Source organism: Calypte anna, chromosome 3, assembly GCF_003957555.1.
Source record: "Calypte anna isolate BGI_N300 chromosome 3, bCalAnn1_v1.p, whole genome shotgun sequence".
In the NCBI taxonomy this organism is placed as follows: Eukaryota; Metazoa; Chordata; class Aves; order Apodiformes; family Trochilidae; genus Calypte; species Calypte anna.
This window is the reverse complement of record NC_044246.1, coordinates 22,894,718-22,921,839: the sequence shown is the minus strand read 5'-3', so window position 1 is coordinate 22,921,839 and position 27,122 is coordinate 22,894,718. Positions and strand designations below refer to the sequence as shown.

At 43.0% G+C, this 27,122-nt stretch overlaps 3 protein-coding genes across 7 annotated transcripts; 2 read left to right on the top strand and 1 right to left on the bottom strand.

Moving 5' to 3' along the window:
• Nucleotides 1-827: 827 nt before the first annotated feature.
• Nucleotides 828-6,127, bottom strand: TATDN3 (TatD DNase domain containing 3). 4 transcript variants are annotated; one of them, XM_030448190.1, is made up of 10 exons: nucleotides 6,042-6,127; nucleotides 5,904-5,936; nucleotides 5,738-5,811; nucleotides 5,471-5,555; nucleotides 4,555-4,617; nucleotides 3,378-3,487; nucleotides 2,965-3,020; nucleotides 2,637-2,749; nucleotides 1,530-1,610; nucleotides 828-1,187 (listed from the first exon to the last, which is right to left on the bottom strand). In XM_030448190.1, exons 1-10 carry the CDS (start codon nucleotides 6,099-6,101, stop codon nucleotides 1,044-1,046), a joined length of 819 nt encoding a protein of 272 aa, XP_030304050.1. In that variant the 5' UTR covers nucleotides 6,102-6,127; the 3' UTR covers nucleotides 828-1,043. The 4 variants fall into 4 exon arrangements, with proteins under 4 accessions (XP_030304050.1, XP_030304051.1, XP_030304052.1 ...); XM_030448191.1 differs by having other exon boundaries at nucleotides 977-1,187; nucleotides 1,530-1,607; XM_030448192.1 differs by having other exon boundaries at nucleotides 977-1,187; nucleotides 1,530-1,604.
• On the top strand, nucleotides 6,078-18,347 carry NSL1 (NSL1 component of MIS12 kinetochore complex). The gene is made up of 6 exons (XM_030448189.1): nucleotides 6,078-6,405; nucleotides 6,660-6,744; nucleotides 10,739-10,869; nucleotides 13,388-13,442; nucleotides 16,144-16,211; nucleotides 16,815-18,347. Exons 1-6 carry the CDS (start codon nucleotides 6,100-6,102, stop codon nucleotides 17,091-17,093), a joined length of 924 nt encoding a protein of 307 aa, XP_030304049.1. The 5' UTR covers nucleotides 6,078-6,099; the 3' UTR covers nucleotides 17,094-18,347.
• A 3,665-nt stretch (nucleotides 18,348-22,012) lies between these two features.
• BATF3 (basic leucine zipper ATF-like transcription factor 3) lies at nucleotides 22,013-26,541 on the top strand. Of its 2 annotated transcripts, none has more exons than XM_030447856.1 (3): nucleotides 22,013-22,106; nucleotides 23,443-23,547; nucleotides 25,837-26,541. In XM_030447856.1, the coding sequence occupies exons 1-3, from the start codon at nucleotides 22,071-22,073 to the stop codon at nucleotides 26,020-26,022; spliced, it is 327 nt and encodes a 108-aa protein (XP_030303716.1). In that variant the 5' UTR covers nucleotides 22,013-22,070; the 3' UTR covers nucleotides 26,023-26,541. The 2 variants fall into 2 exon arrangements, with proteins under 2 accessions (XP_030303716.1, XP_030303715.1); XM_030447855.1 differs by lacking the exon at nucleotides 22,013-22,106 and adding an exon at nucleotides 22,674-22,801 and having other exon boundaries at nucleotides 25,837-26,521.
• The last annotated feature ends 581 nt before the right edge of the window (nucleotides 26,542-27,122 follow it).

Sequence of the window (27,122 nt, the reverse complement as noted above, 5' to 3'; positions counted from 1 at the left end):
AAATGCAGAAGAAACCGAGAAAAAGTTAATACCTGTGTATCTTCTTCACTGAACTACTAAAATTTCCCCTAGACAGACAAAGCCTCTGCTACCCTAGTGGCCCTCAGAACAACTGAATGTCATACATAACCCATCATATTCCTTGCTGGTTTACAGTAAGCAAATTTTGATCAGTATTTCACATGGGCCACATATACACAGATGCCATGAGAGAGCACAAGATTTGGTTTTTAGGCCAATGTATCAGAATCCATGCCAGAGGTATCTCCCAAGATCTCACAAAATTGGGCTTGTCTCCCTGTCACAATCCTTTATCTCCCAATACTGAGCAGTCAGACAAGCAGGTCCTTAGTGTAAGACCAAATCCAGGCTTTTTCCTTTGAATACGATTCAAAAAATAACATAAAATATATTAAAAAATTAAAGCAACTGTTTCTCAAAATAGCCAAGATCTAAGCACATGTTGTTACTGCATACAAGGGAAAAGGAGAGAAGGGCTCTAATTCTTTCCTCCCAATAGTATTTTGAAAAAAAAAAAACAGAGATGCTGCTTCTGCACCACTCACAGAGCCTACTCAACATGACATACAGAGAATATCCATCCAGATGGGGTTTTTTATGTTTCATAAGGCAGTCCACAAGTACCAACAGGAGCTCGCGTATCATGAGTGGGCCCAGAACTGTGTGACCATCAGTCAGCAGAGAGTAAGGAACGAGGACATTAAGCACTGCACATTATCCCTCTCCCAGACTAGGAGCAGCTGAGGAACTAAAGGGACAATTTTATGGTGCTCTTCTTTACAATGCATTCACTCAGCAACTTGAGATGCAAATAAGCAACCTGTTTTCATCACATCCAAGAGATGAAAATGGTGCATAACAAAGGTTTTGAGAAGTTTCCTGTATTTGTCCTATGCCTCTATGTAACACTGCTCACTTATTGCACTTTCCAACAGCAAAACTCCACTTTAAGATGCATGTTTGTTTTATTAATTACACTGTAAATATAATTTCTGTAATATCATGTATTTCAGTTTCTCAATCTACATTGGGAGAAAGTTCCGAAGTTTGGGGAATACTTTCAGTGCATTCTGTGTGGTCACTTCTATAACTTTTTCAACTGGAATTCCTTTAATTTTGGCAATATATTCTGCAGCAATGTAAATATTTTTTGGTTCATTTCTCACCTGAAAAAGAAAAACAGACCAAATTACTGGCCCCTATAGATCACAGGTGTTTCAGATTCGGTATTTTCTGACTCAGTTTCAGCCACTGGGGGACGTATGCCAAAGAAATTAGATGTGGCTATTTTTCTTAGATTATTTTCCCCTTTTGCTTTTTTGGAATGTCTTTTCCTTTCCCAGCTTCTGGAACACCGACCTACCTCAAAGTTTTCACTTGGCACCCTCTCATCCCTTGTACCAAATGCTTATACTACTTCACTCTCTTGTGCCAGTAAAAGCAACCTCTGTAAGGTTCTAACCTCTGTAAGGGGGTTAGAATATGCATTCATTCCCACTATCATTTACCTGCTTTTCAGGCCCCAGAGCAGGAGAGTCAGTTTCCAAGCACATATTTTCCAGAGGTAACATTTTCACAAGCTTCTGCTTCTTGAAGAAAATAAGACAGCTATTAAATGTTTTATGCTCTTAGACCTGTGGGGAAAAAAACATGAAGGGAGAATTTCCTCTGCATTTAAAAGAAATGCCAAAAGACTTTGGTGCCAATATCTGCATTTTATCAACAATTTTACAATGGAATCAAGAATACCTGGAGCTGCATGAGAAGTCCCTTCTAATTAGTACTATCCAGTGTTCTAAGTATCTGCAATACCCTTATGTAAACACTGAATCCATTGTTAATCATTAAATTGCAAAAAATACTCTGTATGTAGAGCTGCTACTGCAATTCCAATTTGCTATTTTTCTGTATATATGTAATATGTACAATATATAATGTGTACCTTTTTACCATTCCTTTTATTCTTCAGTTCCAGTTTGCTGTCCATTTTCCAAGCTCCTAACCTTATGCCCATCTATATCCACCCCACATGCCTCCTCCATTTGATTCACGCCTTTTTCTACCTTACATTTTCTGAGCTTTATCACAGAAAGTGATATGCTACTTACCATCACAGAATGCTACCCCCCAAAAAAAGTTCACTTAGTTTATGGCAGTCCAGAGAAGAAATTAAAAAAGCAGTAAGGGCTAAACCTGACCAATGCTGTCTTTAAGCAATTTAGCTGCTTCTTTCCTGGGCACACCTTGTGATAATCACAATTTTTCAAAGGTCTGTAACTTAGCCAACTGTGAGCAAACCTCCTTAGCCTTGTTTCTCAGGAAATTTTGTTCAATATTTCCCCCCAAAAGTCCAGGTATGGCAAAAGGCCTAGGCAGAAATTTAACCAAAGCAAAAACTTGCAATACTATCAGCAACTGAAACTTCTACTGAGAAGTGTCAGGCAACAGCAACCATACATGAGTACTGCTAGTACCACCTCAAAACACACAGAATTAAAAAAGCAAGTGTACATTTGAGCTGCACAGTGAAAACAGTCATGTTTGCCATCATGATAACCTGTCAGCTATTACCTGCAATCCCCAAGCATGAAGGAGCAAAACCCTTTAAGTGTTACCTGTCCACTCCTTATAATGGAAGGAGGAATGGAGAAGAAGTATCCAGCTTTCACACCTTCCATGGCTACAGATGGCTTCCCATCAAATGCATGGAGCAACACCTTTGCAGCACCTCAGAGAAAAAAAAGCAAACCAAACCATAAGCAGAGTTTACAGTAGGTCTGTGATGTCAGTTTCCAATGGGATCTTAGTCCCATAAAGCATGAATACAGAATCCCTGCAGCTCTCCTCCCAAGTTTCACACACAAACTGATGTGAGAACATGGCACAGCTGAAGGAATCCTGCTGACAAATGCCATGACAGAAAAAAATGCCTTAAACATATACCTTGATCCTTCAAGAGATTAATGGTTGGTCTGCCAGCTGAGCGGGAATGGACATTTCTGCACATGAAGGAGAGGCCCAGCATTAGGGAATATAGCAAAATACTTTTTTAGGAAACACAAATGAAGCTTGGAAGAAAATAATAAACCTGTATTACACCCTTCATAGGAAAAAAAACTTAGAGATGTATATATGTATCATTTCAGTTACACTGAAGAAACAGCAACAAGAGAACACTGTATTCAAGTGCCAACAGGGAAAATTCTATAATTAAATCACAACTGACAGGACACTAATGCCAGTTCAATCCATGCAAGAAAAGCTCTGTGGGCTTTTAGTAATTAAAAATCCTGGGAAATACTTCTACTTGTTACAGAGATCTGGCAAATTCTCCTACTAGTATAAACAAAACTTACAAAGGTAAATCCAGTCTTCTTGCTACCTCAATCTGCTTGATCAAAACCTGTCTTTGTCTTTCCTTCTCTTCATCCATGCTGGCAAATCTGGGAGTGAAATCTAGTCCAACCTGTAGCATAAGAAGAGAAGTGAAAAAATTTTACATACCTAACACTTGACTAAGCCACAATACCATATATAAAGGCAAAAATGCTTCAAAACTGGGAAGCATTTCAAAACATACATTCTAGAGCCCACAATTCAAATGAGCTCAGAAAGGAATCTATTGTCAACCATAAGCTTTTCAACTATGAAAGCGCTTATGGGCAAACAGTTACTAACAAGTGCAGTTAGTTAACATTTTGATATGAAAGTGGTTTTCTGGGTTTTCATATTCTATTGCATATTGTTTCAGAGTACATCTCAAATCTAGATCTCAAATACAAGTAAAATTTCTGATCTGAACCTGTAGCTTTAGCTCTATCTTCAGCAAAATTCCCCATTAATTCTATACATTTTTTATTTTAGCTTGCTCAGGCAAAATTTAAAGTGCAGTTAGAGCAATCAAAGTCTGTCATATAAAGTACAAGTAAAACACAGTAAGTTTAGCTACAAAACTCTGCCAGTAACTGCTTCTTCTGCAGCCTGTGAAATATCAGCCAAAAGTCCCTCTGGTACCAATACAGAAAAGAGGCAGACTAAAGCTTTCAAGCCTCAATTAACTTATAAACAAATGAAACACATGGAAACAGACAGATGACAGCTCACAAGGAAAAGGAGCAGTACAAGCCAGTGAGGCATGCTGAAATCACAGCTTAGCTTCACTTTGTCAGGGAAGAAGGCATGAGTGATCTGGATGAGGATAACAATGGGTCTTGACACTTCACTGTGCCAGAGAACAGGTCAGAAGACATTCAGGCACAGGACAAGATAGCATATTTATATAATTCTTTGTCCTAAATCTACTACCAGAAAGGCCACCTACGTCCTAATAATGATAATGAAGGAAAAGAGGGAACTGGGCAAATCTATGAAGGAAAACACATCAAGAGAATTTCAAATCAGACTTAGCACTTGGTCAGACTGGTATCAATACTCATTGCATACACAAAACAAAATTCACTGAAGTTTTGTAATTCTGGTGACAGGCATTGCCAAAGCCATTGCCATTTTAACAAGTTACAGAACTCTACTTACTTCTCCAATCCCCACCAATTTATCTTTGTAGAGTTCTATAAGAGGTAATGCAGCATCCAGATCCTGCAAGGACAAATTATAGGTATTAATAATTGGAGTTTCCTTCATTGTTCTTAAATTCTGTGCCTTAAAACTTGCTACTACTGTGTTGGGGTTTTTTTGTCAGGAAGATTTTAGAAATGTGCAGGATTTCCCTTCTTTACTTTATAACCCTTCACTTCAAGTTAAAGAAGACAAGGCCCATAAAAACCTGTAGACAGCTCTTGAATTTTTTCAGGCTGAGGCAGAAATGGTTGCCTTTCACTTGCCATGCTAACAAAGGGACATCTGCAAACATGTGCTGCTCACTGTGAGCAAAGCACTCACTTGGGATTTTTAAAACTGTTTCACTGCAGAGCTATGACCAGATGATGTCAATGAACAATTCTGCCAAAGGCCTAACACGGACAAATGGTTGTGCTAAGAGACCCCAGGACTGGGTCCGCTGCGTCTTCTGTATTACAGAAGTGCAGAAAAACCACGGGGGGAATCTGAAGTTAAATCAGGCAGAGCAGAGCATCCTGTCGTCTGTCCTGAGCAGTCCCAACAGCATTTTACTGTTGGAAAATGGTGAGGGAAAACTAAAGCAACCAATATGGTTGGTAAACAAGCTTCAACTTTATTGTGCAGTAACTTTTTCTTATACAGTGTTTCTGTGACCACACATCAACATAACGTTTTATTGGACACCCGGTGTGTTTACCTGTAGCTCAGCGAATCCCTGGTGCAGGTAGCACAGAACTGTGGGCCGATCTAACTGGCCCCTCAAACATGGGGTTGGCATGGCAAAGGGGTCACAACCCCTACCTTTCGGGAACACTAGAGAGCATTCTCCGACATTTTACATCTGTGCTGGTTTAACTTGCCCGCTTTTTACCTTCAAAGTAACACTGCGCTGCTCCTCTGGTGAGATCTCTTGGACTGGGTGAACCCCCAGGCACGGCAAAACAAACCCCGGGAATCTAGACACGGGACAGGCATCAGCAGCACGAGAGATAACAGAAAATTCAGATTTACGGTCAAAAAGAACAACCGGGCTGACCGGGACAGAAGGCGGCGCGTCCCCTGTCAGCTCTCCCGCCGCCAGCCGAGGACCCCGCGGCTGGGACACGGGTGGGCGCCGAACCCCTCGCCGGCTTCGCACCTCTCCGACAGGGCCAGGACGCTCCGGAACTCCCCGGCATGCTCCGACACCACCACCAGCGCCGACACCACCGCCTGAGGCAAACAGAAACCCCCGCTCCGCTGAGGCCGGGCCGAGCCAGGGGGGCAGGAAGGAGCGGGGAGAGGGTCGCTGCCGGCCGCCTCACCTGCTCAGCCGCCCGCACCACCTCCGCCACGTCCTGCAAGAGACGTGCACCGCCTCAGCGATCCCCGCCGCCGCCGCCGCCACCACCACCACCACCGCCACCGCCGCTGCCACCCGCTCCCGCCCCTCCGCGCCTTACCGCCTGGAAGCAGGGCGCGGCGAGGTGGCAGTGACAATCCACCGGTCCCGCAGCCGCCATGCCGCACCCGAAGCTGAGGGGAAGGGGTGGAGAGGTGGCGGATTCCGCTTCCGGGCCGGCATTTTCCCTGCGTCCAAGGCGGGAAATGGCGGCAGGTCCAGCGCTGCCCGTGTTGCCGCCGGCGGGAGAGGCGGGTGCGGGGCCTCCCCTCAGCCCGGCCGCCCCCGCTAGCAAGCAGGACCCGAGAGTGCGGTGCTGCTCCCGGCACAGTCTGGGCGAAGTGATGGCGCTCTGCGCCCCCTTCGTGCGGGGCCTAGCGGAGGGGCAGCCGGGTGCAGCCGACGCTGCCGGAGACGCGTTCTGGGTGAGGCTGAGGGGGTAGCGGGGCGTAGGAAAGCGCGGTGCTGCCAGGCCTCGGCTCTAGGCTGCAGCCAGGAGCCCGGCACAAAGCTGAGGCGTCCCGGGGGTGCCTGCCCTGAGCGTATCGATTTTATGTCGCCGTTTTCCCTGAGGTGGCGAACCCGCGTAGGGCGGGGAGGCAGGAGGGGCCTTTCCGTCTGGAGATGTTGCTTTCCTGAGCCTGAGGTATGGATTCTCAGGCTCTCTCGTGTATTGCAGAACTTCGAAACGGCGGTGCGGGAGAACGTTACCATCAATGGGGAGCCCTGGGAGGAGACTTGGGGCGACTCGGAGTCGCGGAGCGGTATGCGCTGGTTTCTATTCGTTTCCTGCTTGGGGGGTTTTGGTTGGTTTCTGCATATGCTGTTTGGAATCGGGCAGGGTTGTTTTCCTCAGCTGTCTGCTGCAATAGCGATGCTCACGGAGCGGGTAAGGTCAAACTCCATCTCAGATGTGTCTGTGTGAAAAGTGCTGCACTGCAGGAGCACAGTTCTTGCAGAGCAGCATTCATAAAGGAGGAAAAGGGTAGCCAAGACACGTAGGGATCTGTATGCAAGAGAAAAGTGAAGGTGAAAGTGCTTTGTCTGAAGTACCATTGCTGTATTTGACACTTCTTTCAATATCCTGGTAGATCTTGAGGCAGAAGTTCCAGCTGTCACTAGTATGGTTCCTGCTTTTCACTACTGGATGAGAGTAGCTTAGAGAGAGAGCTTAGTGTATCCAATAAAATAAAATAAAGGTCTAACTGAATTAATGGCAGCTGTCTTGCCAGAAAGACTACAGCAAACTTTTAAAGTCAGTATTACAAAGTTAGATATTTCATTTTGGATATTAGGAAATAGCGTGTTCTATTTGGTTGGCTTCTTTTATCAAAATAAAGGAAGCATTCAAAATTTAATGGAATAGGATAAGTTGAACTATTTTTAAAACTAGAACACTGCAACAGGATTCATATTTAGGAGGCTTCACAACTTCTCTGGGCAGTCATTTTCTGTGTTTGACCAATGTGTTTGTGATCATTTTCATCCTTGAGTCCTGCTGGAATTTCCTTTGCTGCAGCATACCTGCTGTCTCTCATCCTCTTGCTGCACACCTCTGAGAAAAGCCTGGTTTTGTCCTCTCTGAAACCGCCCTTTAGGTAGCTGAGTGTAGCAGTTAAATTTCCCCTTAGCCTTCTCCAGGCTGAACAAACCCAGCTCCCTCAGCTGCTTCTCACACATCACGTACACACACATCATGTGGATGCCAACTCCTCAGTGTTCTTCCATTGGAATTGCTCCAATATTCAATGGCACAGTGTTCCAGAGCATCCAAACTAGGATGGGTGTTATGGTCCAGGTACATGAGAAGCCTGGCTGGATCTTTCAGCTCAGAGGGTAGTGTTTAATGGTTCTTATTTTTGCCTCAGGGCTGATTGCAGCCTGAGTTCCTCAGGTGTCTTTAATGTCTTTATCCATGACTGAGGAGATGATGGAAGGTGACATCAGCCAAACTAACATGCAGTGAGTATGCTGAAGGGCAGGCCTATTCAGGGGAATGTAAATGGGCTAGAGAAACACATCTGTAGGAATCTCATTAAATTCAGCAAGCAAAGCTCTAAATCTGGGGAGGGGTAACTTCCTGCAGTGCTGCAGTATGAAAAGGACCTGGGGGTCCTCAGGGCTAACCCTGAGCCAGCCTGGTGTCCTTTGTTAACATGTCACTAGGTTCAAGCAAATTATTATTTGCCTTTACACTGCACTTACTAAAGCAGACCTGGAGTAGTGCACTCATTTTTGGACTCCCCATTGTAGGGAAATTGTTATTAAACTGGACTGAGTTCATCAGAGTCTGCCAAGGTGACCAAAGGACTGGAGCACTTGCCCTGGGAGTTGAGACTGAAGGCAGTGGGCTTCATTAGCTCAGAGAAGACAAGTCAGCCTTCCAGTAACCATAAGGAGGTTTCTGAGAATATGGAGCCAGGCTATTTATTGAGGTGCATGGAGGCTAGAGTCATAAATTAACATAAATAAACATAAATTAACAGAAGACTTTCTGTCTTGATGTAAGGAAGCAATAAGACTCTACTAGGATAACTGAGCATTGGAAAAGGTTGCCCAGAGAGCTTGTTTAGTCTCCAGCACTGGAGGCTTCCAGAACAACTGGATGAAAAGTCCTCAGCAACCTTGTATGAACTGGGTGCTAACTCTGCTGTGAGCAGGAGTCTTGAGTCAGAAGAAACCTCCTGAAGGTCCTTCCAACCTGAATAATCTTGTGTTGGGGACATTGGCCAAAATCTTTTCCTGTCAACAGACCCAAGTGGTATGTCTGCTGCTACTATTTAATATACAAATAAAGTTATTATTTCAAGATTATTATTAAATAATATTAATAATAATTATTAAATAATATTATAATAATTAATATATTATATTATAATATAATTAATAATAATAACTTCGTATGTAATATATATAGTATGTTTATAATTACTGTCTTTTGAATAATAGTAGTGGACATTCTTGGTAATCTGGTGTAATTTTGGTACAATTCATTTTTTTGTCTCTGTTAGCATTAGATATTCTTTGCCTGCAACTTCATGCTTTTTACAGTTGCACAAAATTGAAAATACAGATATATTGAACTGGCTGTGGATAAATAGCTCCTCAAACTGTTTTTCGGTCAGGAAGCCTCTGCATTTTTAGCTCTAGAATAAAAAAAGTTCCCAAATCCTTTGATTACAAGGTCAAAAATCGACTGATCTTACCATGCAAAATACTGATTTGGGCTCTCTTAACTAAATTCAAACTTGGTCAAAAATTTTTAACAGGAAAACTTTGTCCAGATGGATTTTATTTTATATTAGCCTGTATCTGTACAAGTCTAACTATGCCAGCTGAGATGCTGTCATCTTCCTGCAGCTGGCATAAAGCAGGTGTAAGGGCTGTATTGCTCTTTTTAATTTGACGTAAATTTATTTGTGCCTATCTATAATGCAGTTTGAGTCACCATGTGATCTGGCATTTTGTGCCTTCAGTATTTACGTAGACCAGTGGCTCAGATCTTTTATCTATACCTAAATGGTTTCATGGTGACCCTAAAACAAATAAACAAAACAAACCCACAGACTCTTTAAAACCTTGACTCTGCCTGAGGTTTACAATGTCCTGATTCTGCACAGTGTGACCAAGAGAGGGTGCTCAAAATCCGTTCTTTACCACTAGGTTGAAAATACTGGGTGGCTTGCAAGTTGTGCTCAACGTGTTGGTGGGAACAGTGAATTTAAATGCCAAGGAGTTTGCAAAATTAGATAAAAAAATAAAAAAGAAAAACTAGTGTCAATGTTTCAAGTTTCCACTGGGGAGGAAAATTAAAGGAGTGTGCAGATGGATGAATATAGAAGTGTGCCTACTTCTCTACACCCAGGGTATAATATTGACTGGTTAATTCTGTTTTCTTCTATAATTGTTTTGTAGTTTGTAATGATCTCATGGTGTCAGGAAAGTGAAGGCATATACTTGTCTAAATTTTGAAACCAATTTTAAAATACTATCTTAAGCTTTTAAAATAGTGAACTTTAATTGCAGTCTGGGAGAAGCTAAGTCAGCACTTCAGTCAAAAACTGCAAATATGTTCTAGGTATTTAGTCTAATCTTAGGACTGGAAAAGCAAGGTGTAAAAGCTCCTACCACATACAGTCAGTTGAGCCTCAGATGCTGAAAGCAGACCTGTAGACATGTTTTGGTTTTGTTGTTTGGGTTTTGGGTTCTTCTGGAAGCTCCATATGACTAAGTAATTCCAGATACTGTCCAGGAACTGGGTTTCATATTGTCATATTAAACTGCTTAGTTTTGATCTGTGATATAAAATCAGTTATGCTTCAAATTACAGTGTGTACAGTTATCAGTAAATGCTTGTAAATTGCACAGATAAACCAATTTTCTAGCTCCATCTTGCATTACTTTTCTTCAGTTGAAAAACAAGTTATCTCAAAAGACAGCAATTTCTTTGTGAGACTTCTTTCATCGTTTCAGATTTCATGGAGAAATAAGTTTCTTATTTTTCTCCCCAGATGGTTCTACATCTCCCCCCACCCCCCAGCACATTTACTTCAAAAGTAACTGGCCAACATGCAGTTGTGCTCCAATTTCTGTGTTGCCTTAACAAGGAGATCCGTGTATTTGGCTCTTCTTTGATGGTCGTCCGTGGTTTCTTATTTCAGATCTAAAGCAGTTGTTTCCTTATAACTTTGTCTCAAATATAAAAAAAAAAACATACATGAATTTCTACAATAAGTTTTATGTGTGTCTCATTTTTAGGTTCCAACATGAGAATTCTTGAAGATCAATGTGATGACCTAATAGTAGAGACAGCAACAAAGCGTAAGCAGTGGCCTAAAAAGATACTGGTGCATGCTATCCAAGCCATGAAAGCAGAGCAAGAGATGTTGGTGAGTAACCTAAGATTTTTAGAAAATCTTTTTCTAAAGGTTTCTAAACATTTTCTAAGATATTTTTCTTGTGTATTATACCTGCTGACTGTGTAAACTTGAAGAAAGAAATAATTCAATATTGACTTTTAAAATCCTGTAGTTGCTTTTGATTCTTTGCCATGTAATGAAATTGTTTCTTTGCATTCATTTGTTCCTCAACAAAATGAGGGTTACTACAAAATGAGTAAATTGGGCCTGTGGCACAGTCCAGCAAGTTACCCAAGCAGAATGCTTCAACAGGGTGACTCACAGTTTACATGCAGTGTACACCTATTTATCAAGATCCAGATTAATGAAATCCTTGGCTGAAGGCTAGCTGAAGTACCAAATGTTACGTACATACAGATAGATATTATATTATCATGTGCAGTATATGACTGTTCAAAAGATGTCTATGTTTTCCTAAGCACTTCTGTTGAGCCAGTAACAACATTGAGTAAGTACTTTTGGTAAAGAAAGAAAAAGGTCATGTGGGTTAATGAATAGTTGCTTTAATTTCTCTGTTCTTTTTTTACATTGAGTGTGAAGTAATTACTGGCATTAAAGAGCCCAGTCACGTCCTCAGTTGCTAAATTTCTTCCCTGCAGTTACGTTAGGCCTGGCTTTTGCTTACTTGGTAATAAATCAGCAAGTCAGTTTCCTTTGGAAAAAAGGACAAGAGGTACAAATGGAAATATAGGAAATTCCATTTAGCCTTTAAAAAAAAGAACTTTGAGGGTGGTCGGACACTGGCACAGGTTGACCAGAAGAGTCTCCATTCTTGAAAAAACTTACAGAGGTATTCAAAACCTCACTGGATGAGCCCTGCTCTAGTTGGCCCTGCCTTCAAAAGAGGGTTGGGCTAGGATGTATTTAGAGGCCCATCCCACCTTCAGCTCCTCTATGATTCTATTGTAAATAAAACTGGGTTTTTTTGAAATTATTTTTTTTTAGAATTTTTAGAACCTGCATTGCATTTCTGAGGACTAAAGGCAACAAAAGTAACTCTCTAGGTTAGTCAGGCATAGATTGTTTACAGTAAGTAAAAGTGCATGTGTATATATTTGCTCCAAGCCTTAGGTATTTTCCAACATGTGTTGCCTTTTGTGCTCTCTCTTTACATAGTATGTAAAACAAACAAAAAAACCTTAAACTAAAATAAAATATGCTACTGCATGACACCAAGATTTAACAAGACCTTTTAATCTTTCTGCTAAAGGAAAACCATGTTCTATTTGAGTCCCGAAGTGGATTAGAATGCCTCTCATGCTACCTTGTTTCTATTTCTCTTTAAATTTTATACTACCACAACTAGATTATTATTTAATTAAAAGTGTCTGCACAATATAGAAGGGGTTTAGTTTAGCTCTGTAAATTAAGTGGCTTTTTTCCCCTCAGCTACTTCTGCAAATGTGCTGGTGTTTTTTCTACTTTTGGTTGAGGATTTTTTATGTCTTTAGAATTCTTTTGACCCCAGCTACTCCTGTGATGCATGTTTTCTGAGGCACAAAGAGCAGCAATGCAGATGTGGTATTTAACTGCATCTTATCTGGAGGGAGGTACATATTTATTGTGGTGCTCTCCCTATAATAGCCAAAGCAAGAGATCAGCCTGTAGTGTTTCAGTCATGTTTGAGAATAATGGAAACAATGTTTGCTCTTCTAGTTGGGGCTGTTACTGTAAACTTGCTAGGAAGATGTGTGAGCTGTGAAAAATTTGCTGTAGTAGAACTATAGGGGGGGAATAATTAACCTTCCTTTTACTTGCTTTTGGTTGAAGAGGCTGAGGGACAGCTCCTGAAGTGGAGAAAAGTACTGATTTGCAGATGATATAAATTGTATTCCCATGTCTTTGTTTCCTTCTTCCCTGGAAGTTGCTTCTAATTCCATCTTTAATATGACTAAATATTACTTGTATTCATTATGTATTGTTAGCTAACTTAATGTCACAGGTAACTGATGCGACGTCAGAGGACTCAGTAAGACCAAAAAAAGCCAGAGAGCCTTGTTTGTGAAGAAGAGTGCTCTTACTTATGCAAAAGTAATCACAAAGGCCATTTAATAGCTTTCTTTTTCTTAGCTTTTTGTGTTAATGTACCCTTTGTTTAAGTCTGCTTCTCTGTGAAAGCTCACAGGTTTTATGGATGGCTTCTTAGAAGTCAGAACATCTCTTTTTCCTCAGATGTACAGCAAGTGGCAATGCTTCTTCCAAAATGCCTGGATTTCAGTTTAGTTCTCAAGCTCTAATAATTACAATTCTGCAAATTAAAGCAGATTTTGGAGACGTGTTTACAGTGAACTTAACCGTGTTAACCACAACACTATTTCCAGTAGCTGAGTATCTATAAACTGTCTCTAAGACATTGCTTATCTAAATAATTTCACCACCATTTCATTTGTATTAGTCTTTCTCCATTTTTCTGACTGCTGTGTGTATAATAGATACCTGTTAAGCCAGAAAACTATTTAAGAATTTTTGGGTTTTTTTGAATATGCAGAAGCTGTATAAGCCTGTCGTAACACCCGAAGAAATAAGGTCACAGCCTTCTCAAGGTAAGGATTTCATGGGGAGGGCAGCTGTACTGAGGAAACTTGTTTAAAATTATTGACTGTTTAAATAATTAAATAAAATACCACAAGTTTGTCATAACTGAATGTATTGCTCCATCAATTTATTGTCTCCATTTTTCTCCTTTTAAGTGCTGTCTGTTTTTAGTCACTGCACATAAAGGCAAAAGTTGTCTGCTGTCTGGGTATCGGGTAGAAGTTGCCACAGATTTACCTTTCCTAAGTTATCTTACCTCTTTCCTTCACCATTGGTGGAGGCCAGAAGGGGAACTAGATGGATCACTGAAATATATTTTGACCATCCTAGTGTTTTTTTTACATGAATACTAGAAATGCTTCAGTCTCTGTTCCTAATCAGTCACTTTCTTCAGGGAATTGAAAGCAGTCGAGTTGTATTCAGTGATGACAATGTTGACTCCTAACTGCAAAGTAGGCAGCAGATTTTGTCTTTCCTTTGTTATTAGTAAAGTTTGGTGAAGAAACAAAGTTGAAAACAGCTCATAATTTTCCCACATTCTTTTGAAAGGTTATTCCTTGCACCAACTCCTTGGAACAAACTGGTGTATTTTGCAGTTGATGGTTAGGATGTGCTTTCTTGAGGCTGGCCTTAAGAAATTGAAAGTTCTGCCTTGCCTGTTCTTAAACATTGAAAAATGACAGAATTTCTGTGTTCTGCTTTGAAAACTGTGATTCCAGAATCCTATGGATTACTGCACATAATGTTAAGCTGGTGTAATAAGCAATGGTGTTAAAATTTTGGAAGCTGAGCTTAACCTTTCATTTCTCACCCTTCTGGTCTGCCTTTACTCGAGGCACCATTTCCTCTTTGTAACCAGGGGACATTGCTTCCAGAAATGCCAGTCTGTGCAGCAAAGCAGCTAACAGGAGCAGGAATGAGTGCCACTTCATATCTGGCTTTCTTTTGGCTACTAGTGTCCAGATCTCTGTTTTTCTGCATCTTGCAAGTTAGTAACAGCTTGCACTAAGGGATTGCCTTTATAGTTTAGGAACCAGCTAACTCCTAGCCAAGACAGCATAGAGTTTGTGCTGAATTTTAGTGTTATGTAGTCTTTGGGAAGTCTATGTGTCCCAGTTTAGCAAGTACAGTGGCCAGAAACTAAAATGTTTAGATTACTCAATACCTTTCATTTCCTTTTTTCATTTCCCTATGTTTTGGAAAGCCTTTTACACTGAGGAATGTAGTGCTGTCCATGTGAAGCTAAACTGCAGGCAAATTTTATTATAACTGTGTGTCAGCTATCCTTTATAACAGGAATAATCTAAGTATTAATTTTTACTTAACTTTTTCCTTGCCATTTGATAGGATAGCTAGTCTTCTGGTCCCACTAGTCTACTGAGAGGTTGCTTCATCATGGGCACATCCTTCTTTTAGCAAATGCCCATTCACAGGCCTCTGTGGTGTGCTTAAAGGTGCTGCTGTTGGACTGGTTTTGCTTTGAAACTCTGGATGATTTTGCATTTTAGTGTCCAGGTCCATGCAGGGTTTATGCATTCCTGTCTGAGGACCACATTGGGTCTGCTGACCATCTAACAAAGCACCCTCTCTTGCTGCTTACTTTGTTTCAGTGGGGGAATCACTGTCACCTTGCTTTAGAATACAGTGATTGACTTCAGTTGTCTTCACTAGCACTGATGAGATTGACTGAAAAGCAGAATGGTGTGTTTAACCTGTCTGTAGCTGTGAAAGGGTCTAGGGCTTTGTGCACCTTGTAGCCTGCTGCAGAAAAATAGTAGTAGTGGAGATGAGGCTCCTTAGTTCCCAGGGGTGTACTTGCTTTTCTGCAGATTTTAAGCCTTCATTAATGGCATAGCATTGCAGACAGAATAATGGTGGAGAACATGCAGAACAGTTTTTTAGTAACTTAAAGAGTTTAATTTTGAGGGAAGCATTATGATTGTGTTTTTAAATCAATAATCAAAAACATGCTGTGGTGATGATCTTGCTACTGCAAACAAATATATGCCATTTTCTCCAAGTATTCTATACCTGCTGTTTGTTTCAGTATTCCTGAAAGCTTCTTTTTCTTTCTTTTTTTTTTTTTTTTTTTTTTTTAGTTAACCCAGCAGAATTAATGCAGTTTATGGTTACACCTGGTTCTTTTTATTCATGGTGTTAATATTTAGTAAGTTAAGCCAGAAGAAAAATGTAGTTCTTATTGTAAAAGCTGACTGAATGCTACCAAGCCGGAGCAGTAGGATTGTACTTTTTCATCTCCTTAAAATGGGTTTTCTTCATCTTAATTTTTTCCAGTTGTGTTTATTCTTCTTTTGTGCATTTTTATTAAATGAAATAGGAGCTTGAAAAATGTAGAAACAGGTACTTTTTTTTTTTTTCACTTTATAACTGTTCTTTTCCTTTATGTAAAATACTGTCTTTGTGTCTTATGATTTATATAAACTGTAGGTTTTCTAGTGAAGAACTTTGTGGATTGCTGTAGTTGAGACTTCTAGACACACCTTCATTTTGAGCAGTTAAGAGAAGTAACAGTAAGATAAAACACTTAAACTGTAATTCCTAACACTGTAACTAGAGAGATGTGTTGTAGGTTTAATTTTGGTACAGGAAGTGTGCTGCTTTTCTGTCTGATTTCTAGGAAGTTTACAGCAAGTAATGGGAGGAGGGAATTATGTTTCTTAAGTTTATTCAGGCTCTGTTTTTCTGTAGATGCTTACATCGCAAATCTGAAGCAGGTGACAGAGATGGCATCCAAGCAGATCAGTGGAGCAATGAAGGTGAGATCTCTGTGTACTCCAAGAGGATATTATTTTCTCTTCTTCATCTGACAATAAGTCATGAAACAGAAGTTCTAACTCATCTTGGTTATAGTTTTATATAAAAAAGCCTGCATGTATACTTTGGGAGCAAATACATCTTTAAGCTTGGACTGCTGAAGTTTTATCTTAAAGTATTCCCCCCCACATGGTAGGAGGGAAGACTACCCTGTGGCTGTAGGAGATTTTTTACAGAGATTTTAGACTCTGCAGCAGCTGAAAAATAAAACAGCTTCTGAAGACCAGTACAGCTTTATATAGAATGTGACATTTATTACTTTAGTACCATCTTAGACATGAACTGTAGCGTTCATGTGATATTTATTCAGCTTAGAGATCTTAAGAAGAGTTAAACACTGCATACTCTTTGCATGGTCTCTGAGTGCAGAGCCTGGTCACTTTGAGGCTGCCAGCTCCAAGTTCCCAGCCTTCACCACCCTCAGGATCACCTCTGCAGACAGACCCTGAAGCTTTTGTGCCTGTCAGAATCTAATTAACATCATTCATTCATTGTAGCCATTACTTTTCCCATATAACCTGAGATCCCTGCGTTTGTTTTTGCAGTCTCTCCCGGTGCTAATAGAAAGAGCAGAAGGTTTTTCCCAAGCACTGACCTGGCAGCCAACCTTGGAACTCTGCAAGCTGCGGCAAGAAGTCTTTGCTGGTTGCAAAGCAAAGGAGGAAGAGAATGTGCAAAACTTCCTATCACCAGGAGAAGTCACACCAACAGACACTGATAACAGTAAAAAATCTTGTGTTTTGCTAAAAAGAAAAAAACCTGTAGATGCATCAGAAAGAAGGCGCTACCCCCTTCGACGGAGGAGAATTGCACTCAGCACATGAATTTCTCATGTAGTATTTTCCAATTGGAAATTCAGCAGGACTCTTGTTCAGGGTGCTCAGTCTTTTTTCTTAAACCTTCATCTCCCCTCTTAATTCAGTAACATACATGAGAATGTCCTTACTTATTTAGTCTTTGATCCTTTAAGTGTTTCTGGTTTTGCTATTACACTGATAAGATATGAAAGCCTACATATAGCAATAGGATCTGATAGCCAACAAGCGTATTTAATGATTAACTCTCATTTTTTGCTCTTTTATTAAAGCACTTCCCTTGAGACCTCATGAATTGTGCACATGCTTTATGTATGTGGGCAGTTTTATAGTAAACTACTAAGTGCTCATTTACATTAAGCATGCCTCTAAAGAGTTTGGAGAATGTCTAGTTCTCCCAATGCACCTTTGTTTATTACTGAGTTGGGTGGCTGTTTTTTTTTACCAACTTCACCCTTGAGCATAGTATTTTTTAATAAACAGTCAAAAAGTTGGCAGTAGAGCATATTGGAAACACCAGATTTGATACAATATTGCAGTTCTTAGAAAATCGTCACACAAATTTGACTTTGGTCCCTGCTATTCCACAGGTCAGCTGTGCTTATTTGTAGTAATATTTCTAAACCCACATATTTAATAGTTGCATGTGTTTACTTTCAGTGTGCTGTTGTGAACAAGGATTCAAGCAGCCACATCTTACCATCTGATATTTCATGTTTCATAATTTCATACAATTATGCTTTCTGGGGGTTCCTGGACAATATATCTGTACATTACAGGATCTTTATTTCTCTCATGTTTTCATATGTTATATTTGACTAAACTTTAAAGATCAGTATAGGCTACCAGAAAACAGTAGAGCCAGCTTCCTTTTTTTTTGTCTTTACAAGTTAATACCTAGATGACTGCACAGTAGTACAAAAAGAAATACTGTGCCTTGACTGTTGTTACCTCTTTCAGGGTTAGGATTGCATGTGCTTGCAGTCATTACTCATGTCTAATATGTAACGTATTTCACAGTAAATGGAGTAGTTTTTAGAAGCTCTATTATAGAACTGTGCTGTGGTAAGAGGATAGGTCCAACAATGTCTAGGAGACTAAAAATTTTCAAGGAAACAGATTTTAGCATCATTTCTTTGGCAAAGGTGAGCGTCTGTACTGAGACTTAATGTATTTAATCATATGTAAATATTTGTTTCCCATCACTCTTGTATATACAGATGTGTGTTTTTATACAAAGTAAACTAAATGAATTAAAAAAGATCAAAGTTTCAGATAATGTCAGTTCTAATCCTGGAATAGATGGTGACTGAACAGTGAGTATACTTCATAAGACATCTGTGTTACATTTTGGCTGGAGTAACTGAAGTAGTTCCCTTTACTTTTGTCTTTGAACTCACAACTGTTACTAATCTCTGGGCTACAAAGCATCTCATGAAGAGAGAACAGGATATGAGAGGGGCTGGAGCTGTGAAACTGTGGAAGCTGTGACTGGGATGGCTTTTTACACAGCAACTTCCTATTCTAACTGCTTTGAGTACACTTGGTCTGTGTTGGGTTGATAATCCCCATCATGGCTTTCTTTGCAGAGGTCCACAGATGCTCTTTAATCTCACTGTTCTTAGACTAAAATAAGCCCTGCTAGTTCACTACTATTTATTGTATTTTAATGTCTTGTATGTTAATAGGATGATTCCCTGATATGCTTTGTCAATAATGATAGGCAAGTACAGAAAATAGGTAGGATCAGGCACCTTTCTGAAGAAGTGCCATCCAAAATGGGCAGTTTAGGACAAACACCTTAAGAAATTATGAGGGAGAGCACTGAGGATTAATACTTAGTAAGAAGATTAATTACTTCACCTTACTGTGTAGGTTAGTGTTAAGAGATTGCAGGATCTTCAGTCTGTGGGATATGAAGGAAGAGGGAGTGGATGCCCTGTGCTAGAGCAGTCTGGCCTTGTTCCATCACCCTTGTTTAAACTGCAGCAGGGTAGAAAAATTAAAATGTATCTGGGAACGCTGGGCAAATAGTGTAAAAAAGGATAAAGAAGACAACAAAGATTTCAAGTGCAGCACATAAACTGAATTTACAAATCTCTTTTGGCCAAGCAGCAATGGAAAGTGTCAGAGGACTTCTCTTTAAATGCAAGTCCTCTGATGAACTAAACTCAACATTTGAATACTCAGCTTTTTCTCAAATTATTAAAAATATCTACAGCAAGTCAGATCTGCAGCTACCTGTGCCTGGGATCTTTCCTTCCCACAGGCAGAAGTATATCCAGCACTTCATTTTTCCTATTCCGGTAGCATTTCACCTATCAGTTAACTTTTCATATAGATCTACAGTGTTGTGCAAGACAATTGTCTTATCAGGCTTCTACTGAAATGTCACAACATCCAAGCTTCTTATTTTTAACTTGGAGCGAGTTGGTATTGCATCAATGTCTGGTAGTTTTTCTTTATATAGCCTTTGAATTTTGTAAGACAGCGCAGCAGTGGTGGATGCTTGGGAACATTGCAAACTGAGTTTGACTTTTCTGGCTTTTTGAGGTGAGATGGAACACCTCACTGTTAGTGTGTACTGTCAGCAGTGTGCTTGTTGCTCATGAGGGTGGGCCATCCCTAGCCGAGAAACCCTTGTAAACTGAAGGAGTATTCACACACCCTTCTGCAGTGTGCAGTTCTGAATAATTGCAAACAGCACATGAGGAAGCTTCTCTTTCAGAAATCTTCATGACACTGAGGTCTGTTTGGAAGCTGGGGCATGCTAGCACTCTGCAGCATGGGTCAGATGTGTACAGTTCTTCAGAAGAGCCACACTGCTAAACTTTATTCAATTCTGTGTGTGTGTAGGCTGCTTCAGTGCAGACAAGAACTGCTGATAAACTGCTATTATAAAATGTAAACTCAACTGACTAGCTTGCTTTCTGAGCTTGTTTTCTCTCTTGCATAGAAATGCTCTGCCTTTTCTGCTGCATTACCTGGAATTACTGTGTAGATGTGTAGGCTTTTCTACAGATGTACTAGAGATAACTTTAATACTAAGCAGAAACTTGTTCCCAGAAGCAAATTTTTATTTCATTTCCTTAGCCATTTTGAACAAGAGCAGACTATTCAGGCTCAAGGGGACTGTCCCATTGCTTGTCCCATACTTGTGGGATCCTGGAAACCGTTCTCTGCAGCTGCCAGGAGTTATTCAATGAATCAGGTATTTACTCAGTACTGATAAATTCTTGGTAAGCTGCTCAGGACTTGATGCTGTTCAATAGCCTGCTTGTGCAGTTGCCATTGAGGGCAGCACTGCTCCTGGAACAGCAGGAGAGTTTTGTGTTGGGTCAGTTCAAAGTCTATGGAAGGTTTGGGGTTTTTTCTGCACAGAGCACTCTGAAGAGCTATTGAGGTATTTTGTCAGCATGGTTCATAGGATGTTATTGCAAGGGAATATACCAGTTCACTGATCTTATGAAAATTACCAGCTTCTGGTCCTGTTTATTTCAACTGTGCTTAATCTTCACAGGCAGCAAGGCCCCCAGTGTTCTCTTCCTAAGCAGCTGTCCCACAGCTAAATCTCAGCTCACAACTATATTTCTACTCCTTTTCTTTAACTGCATGGTGTGTAATTAACCCAGGGAAGTTGTGGATGTCTCATCCCTGGAAGTGCTTAAGGCCAGATTGGATGGGGCTTTAAACAACTTGGTCTTGTGGAAGGTGTCCCTGCCTTGCAGGGGTGTTAAAACTATGTGATCTTTAAGGCCCCTTCCAACTGAAGCCATTCTATGACTTTAATGCAAGATTGCACCGTGTCAAAGGAACATTTGAGAGCTGTTCACCCTCTCATTTCTCACTGCCTGGAGGCTAGGACTGCCATACAGGAGATACTGGTTTGGATCACCTCAGTTGAAGAACAACACTGAACCCACACCTGCTGCCTTCATGAGCACCCCCTTGGTGAGCATCCCGGTGTTGGTGTGCTGGATGACAAAGGAAGGGAGAAGCAAGACTGCTGTTAAGGAAACCAGAGGGCATCCTGTAAGATGCTTGGGAGACTCAGTGCAGCCTGGAGACACAGGTGATGTTGGGGCACTTTGGCAAGGGTGCCTGTCCAATGGTGGGTCCCCAGGGCTTTCAAGGTGGACAAGGCACAGGTACTCAGTCCTCCAGGGTTGGAGGAGCTCTGAGAAAATGCAGTAGCAAAGGTGTGAGTGGTCTGGAAGATGGACACAAGCTGGTTTGAGGTGTTACAGTCAAGGAGAAGCACTTCCCACTGGGGAAGTCCTGTTCAGGTTTTCCAGTAATGCTGACCTAGCTGAAGGTCTGGGAGCCTACCAGGAACCCTGTGGCAGACTTCAGGTTGACTCTTGGACTCCAGTTCTCTCACCTTCAGCATGAACTATTAGCCAGATCTTCCTGAAAGGATAGTCTGTATTTACTCACTTTGCACACTTTGTAGCCTCATCTTCATCTAAGCTGGATGACTCAAACTTCTGGGGAAACCAGAAAAATAGGGAAGTATCTGATTTATTAAGATACCTGGGACTTCATGTCTGACTGTCTGCAGGCTGGAGACACTTCACCCTCTTGAGCTGAGCACAGCCAGGAGTGCACATCGGGTACCACAGGCTGATGCATCTGTGGCTGTCGGTGCAGACAACTTGCTTCAGAGCAGGAGGTGAAGAGAGCGGTGCAGTTAAAATAGAGGGAAAGTGGCGGGATGAAAGAAACATTATTTCATCTGCTAAAGAACTCTCGTCAGAACTGCTGAACAGAGAGATTTTTGTCGGGATGCAACTGTGCGTCCGGCAGTCCTTGCCTGGCTTCGCGTTTACAAGAAGCCTGTGGCATTTCCTTATTATTTAAAGGAACAGGGCGAGTAGCGAAAGTGAAAATCGCTTCATCCCAGCACCAGGGCCGTGTCCTCATGCCCGTGAACCCTGGCTGAGCCGGCTGTCGCTTCTCCGGGGCTCACCCCGCTTTTGAAATCCGATGTCTCAGAAGCACGGCAGGCAGGAGCTGCTGAGGGTGAGCTGGTCCCTAGCGCCGGGCGGGCTTTGGGACGGGGAAGGTGGGACAGGGAGCCCCGGGCCGGCTCCCGGGGGCAGCCTGGCCTTCCGCCCGGCAGCGGGGGGGAAATCTGGGGAGAGGAGAAACCGCGAGGCGGAGGTTTCTGCATTGGAAAGCACGAGTCGGGCAGCCAGGAGAAGCGCCGGGCCCAGCCGGCCCCCGGGGCTGGGGTTCTCCAGGGGAATTTCAGGCAGCTCCTTCCCGGCAGTGCCGTGCTCCAGAGGTGCGGGCTTCCCCCCGGCCCCCGGGGGCTGAGCAAGACCCTCGGTCACGTAGGACGGATGCGCTTTGCTTGCGCGGGGGGCTCGGTCCCCAGGAGGCCAGGGCAGAGGGAAGCAGCGCTGGCCGGGGGGGCCGTGCTGGCCCGGGTCTCCCGGTTCCCCTGACGCGGCGCGACTGCCACTGGGCGCCATGTGCCGCCCATGCGGAGGTCTGGCCCCGGGGGGGGGGGTGCCAGGTGCCGGGGCGGTCCGGGGCGGTGCGTCCCCTGCCCCGTCCCGCCCTGCCCTCCCGCCCCTTCCCGCCCACCCCCCGCGGGCCGGGGGAGCCCAGCGGCGCCCCGGGACAGCTCCGCATCCGGCGGGATGTCGTGCCCCGTCCCGGCAGCAGGCAGTTCCCTGCCCCAGAGTGCGTCTGCGGAGGGCGGCCAGCAGGTAAGGACAGGGGCAGGACGGAAGGGGTCGGCATTGCAGGCGGTCAGATGGGGCAGAGTCACGCCAGGCAGCGCCGTGTCGGGGTGTCCGTTCTCTCTCGGGCATTGGCTCTTCCCTTCCCTGGGAGGCGGCTGTTGGAGCCGGTTCTCCCAGGTAGAGTGGACGAACCGAGGGTGCTGGCCGGAAAGTTCGCTGCCGCCGGCACACAGTGCCGACCGCCGGGAGCAGCGGGGATGCTCGGCCGGCAGCGGGTGCGGGCGCAGCGGTAACCCGGCTCTCCTCTCTGCCGTCCGCATCCCCTTTCCCCCGTTCTTGCTGGTGCCAGGGAAGTATAAAATGCCTCCCGTGCGACAGAGAGGGAGCGGGGGTGTCTGCCGTGAGTGATGGGGGTGCCCGGTTCCCCCATCAGAGGTGGAGCGAGTGACGGCGGGGCTCTGCCGCATCCCCTCGGGCGTCTCTGCCGGCTTCCACCCCTCCCCTTCCTCCCCCAGGGATGTGCTGACCTTCGCCAGTCCGTGGGAGGCCGGGAGTAGGTGCTGTGAAATTGGGATTATGTGCTCGTTTTCAGAAACACTTAAGTTTCGGGCATCTCCACGTGCATCTTAAAATCTAGCGAAGTGCTTCTGGCTTATGTCTTCCAGAGTCACGAAGAAGATGACAGGAAAGTAAGGAGGAGAGAAAAAAATCGAGTTGCTGCACAGAGGAGCAGGAAGAAACAAACCCAGAAAGCAGATAAACTTCACGAAGTGAGTGGGTACTTGATGCTTGGCAGGCATGGCTTGGGTACCTATCATGAGACTTTTTAACCCAGTGTGGGCTCATCTTCATGCTAGTCCAGCTCAGAAAGCTGTGGGTGTGAGGCAAAGACAGGCATGCTGCAGGGTGCCAGCTTGGGAACTCCCAGACACTGGTGCTCACATTGGACAGTGCAGCTCTGCATTCACTTACACTGCCAGGGAGAGAGAGAGAGATGTGGTTCTGTCCTCACCTCATCCCCCTGTGACCACCTGGTGAACTGGGCCTCAGGGGTGCTCTGGGCTAAATCAAACATGTTTTCATCTGGATTAGTGGTAAGCTTGTTATCTTTGCCATGACAGTGGGTGAAGGCTTGCTGCCTTTCAAGGGAGGTGATGGAGGAAGAGACTGCTGCTTAGTGGCTGTGCTGGCTTAAGTCAGTTCTAAAACTATGGTGTGAGGCTGAAATACTCAGTTGAAAAGGCTTCTTTAAAACCTTCAAGCATGAGAGTTGGGTTCTGTTAGCTCTTGTACATTTATGCTTTTATAAATAATTGGGTGTTTCAAAAACAAACCATGAAAGTAACTGATTCTTTCAGAAACTCTTAATAATTCTCAATATGACAACATGGTGTAGATTTCTCCAGTCTTCAGTGTAAACCCTGGAGAACAGGAACCCCTTTTCTCTGGTTTTGGATGATACTTCACACAGCAGTGCTTTTGCTGCAAATGTTTTTTGAGGTAAATGTTTGTTCTGCTGCTGTGATTGTGGCTGAGTCAGTTGTTCAGCTCTGGAAGTTCAGCACAGGCTCTTCTCTTTCTCAGAGTAGAGGGATCTGCCAACAGTCAGCAGAGGCCAAGAGGGACAGCCTGGGGAGTTTTGGGTTTGTTTTTTCCCAGAACTTCTCTGACTCAGTGCCTGAGAAAGCCAGGTGCAGGGCACTTCTAGAAAGGGGTAACCCCTGGCTTTTATGGAATAATTTCTGGGTCCTGTGCCTTCCTGATGTTCCTCCTGTACTTAAGGATTCCTGCTGGGAATCTTCATTCTCAGGCATGGAGGCTCTCCTAGGTGCAGGCAGATCTGGTTGAATAAAAATTTGTTCTTAGCAAGAACAATTTGGCAGTCTCATCCTGAAAATGGGAGAATAACATTTACTCCAAACTTGAACCCTAAGGGATTTGGGCCAACAAGAGTTAAGCAGAGCCTGAGTCAGGGATAGGCAACTTTGGTGGAGCTGGCTAACATAATGTGTTGGGAGGGCCATGCCTGTTTTATCCTGTGTGTGAGAGAGGTGGGTGGAAGGGTGTGAGGAAGAGCAAGGGGATCCAAACTCCTGCAGCAAAAGGCAGCAGAGGCAGTCCCAGGCTGCACAGAGTAGCATTCATTACATGAGAGGCTCTATGTGCTGCCTGGTAAACAGGCCTTTTAGGCATGTGCAGGCTTTAAAGTTTGTTCTGAAGCTTTCCCAGGAAGGAGTGGGTGAGTGTTGAGCCCCAGGCCACCAGCAAGGTGCAGACACCTGCAGGTTTTCCATGGGCTGGCTCTGAACTTCTAGCTCTTCTCCTTGGGATGTGAAGGCTTGACAGGAGGGACACTTGAGACACTGCAGTTAGCACACAGTTATCAAAAAATGTGACACGAGTCTCACATCCGTCACAGATGTACGTACAGAGCATCTCAAAACTCCCCTGCAGTTAATAGCAGCTTATTCATTGCCAGAGAAGCCTTAGCTCAAAAGCAGCACAGCTCAGCAATAACACTGGTCAGGCCCTCTGGTGACAAATTGGGGCTGGGAACAAGCTGACATGACTGTCCCCTCCTCCTGCTCTTGACTTCCCCAACATCTGAGCAGGTGCCTACAAACCTCAGCCAGCCTGGAAGAGAGTGGCTGGCACCAGGCTCTGTGCTAGGTGTGCACCTCAGCCTGGCTTGGGGCTACCCTCTCCTCACCAGCAATGCCAGGCACTGGGTTTTCCTGACACCTACCTGTGCTCAGTGCTTTCGTTTACTCTGCTCTGAGCTCTCCTGCTTGGTCCTTCCCAGCAGAGGCAGCCCAGAGCTGGAAGAGGCCACCAGAGGGATGCAGCCACCCACGCCTGCAGCCCTGGAATCACAGGAAAGGAATCAAGGCACAGCACCCAGGCTGTGGCTGTCCTTCCTTAGTGTTTTGTGCTTTTTAGTAAGAAACCACGCAGTTTTTCTGCAGTTATGTGAATAGACTTAAGTGGAAGCACTGAAAGGAATGTTTTGACCATTCAGTAGACTTTTTTTTTCTTTTCTTTTCTTTTACTCCTTCCAGGAATATGAGTCTCTTGAGCAAGAAAATACCTCCCTGAAAAGAGAAATTGGAAAGCTAACAGATGAAATGAAACACTTGAGTGAAGTGTTGAAGGATCATGAAAAGATCTGTCCACTACTGCACTGCACCATGAACTTTGTGACTGTACCAAGGCCGGATGCACTTGCCGGCTGCCTGCCAAGATGAGACCTTTTCTTGATTACCTTTGAATATGATGTATGAAAGTGCCATTAATGGGAGATTTGGAGAATTGCCTCTGCATAGTGCAGGGCTTCCATCAAAGAAGGCTGGACTTGACCATGCAGCTCTTCTCCACGCTGAAGTGCTACAGCTTTCTCAGTCTCAGGAAAATACAAGTATGGAGAAAAAGACAACTTAAACTACGACATCTTATTTGGTAGAATCTTTAAGCCACAGTTTTGCATTCAGAAATGTCAAAGTTGGTGCACTCTACCATCACGTGGAGGAATGTAGACAGGGAGAAGTACTGACCTTGGGCTAGGATGCCAGTAAACCGTTTGTCACTTGTCATCCGTGTGTATCACATTCTGGCTGCTGCATTGTTTTTTGGGTTTTTTTCCTTTAAACAGGTTTGATTATTAAAAGAGATGTCCCATCTTTATGACTTTTCCAGCTTCTTCAATAATCAATGTCTTTATAACATCTCTACTATTTTTTTACTGGTCAAATCCAAAGTCCTAATGCTAAAATCCTCCTGTCAGTTGTTTTATAATTTGCTTGGTGCCTCTTCAGTGGTTTCTCTTTTAAAGTGTGTGTGTAACAAATGAGTTTTCCCAGTCTTTATTTTTTTAATATCTCCAGCCATCAGTCCTGCCAACATTAGTTCTTTACATGTTTTCTAACCTAAAACAAGGTAATTTCTAATGATGATTGTCTGCTCTGTGTGGAAGAAAAACAAAACAGTTTGCTGGTTCTACATGTTTTAAAAAGAAGATTTTAAAATTTACCTTTTTTTCTTTCATATCACTTCTGATAAATGATGTCTGTGGATGTAACAAATTGAGCTTAGCAAAGCATGTTGTTCAGTGTCCACATTGAAGATGTTTGATAACAGCTTGCAAAAAAGATTCATAGAATCATAGAATCATAGGGGTTGGAAGGGACCTCGAAAGAAAATTAAGAATGTTAGTAAGAAATATACAGAGAATTGTGTTTACTTTCTCTGAAGGTTCTTACTAATGTCAAGCTGTAGACATTTGAATGCTGTAGCCTGAGATCTAGTAGAGCTTTTTTCACAATACTTCTCAATCAAAGACCATCTTTGG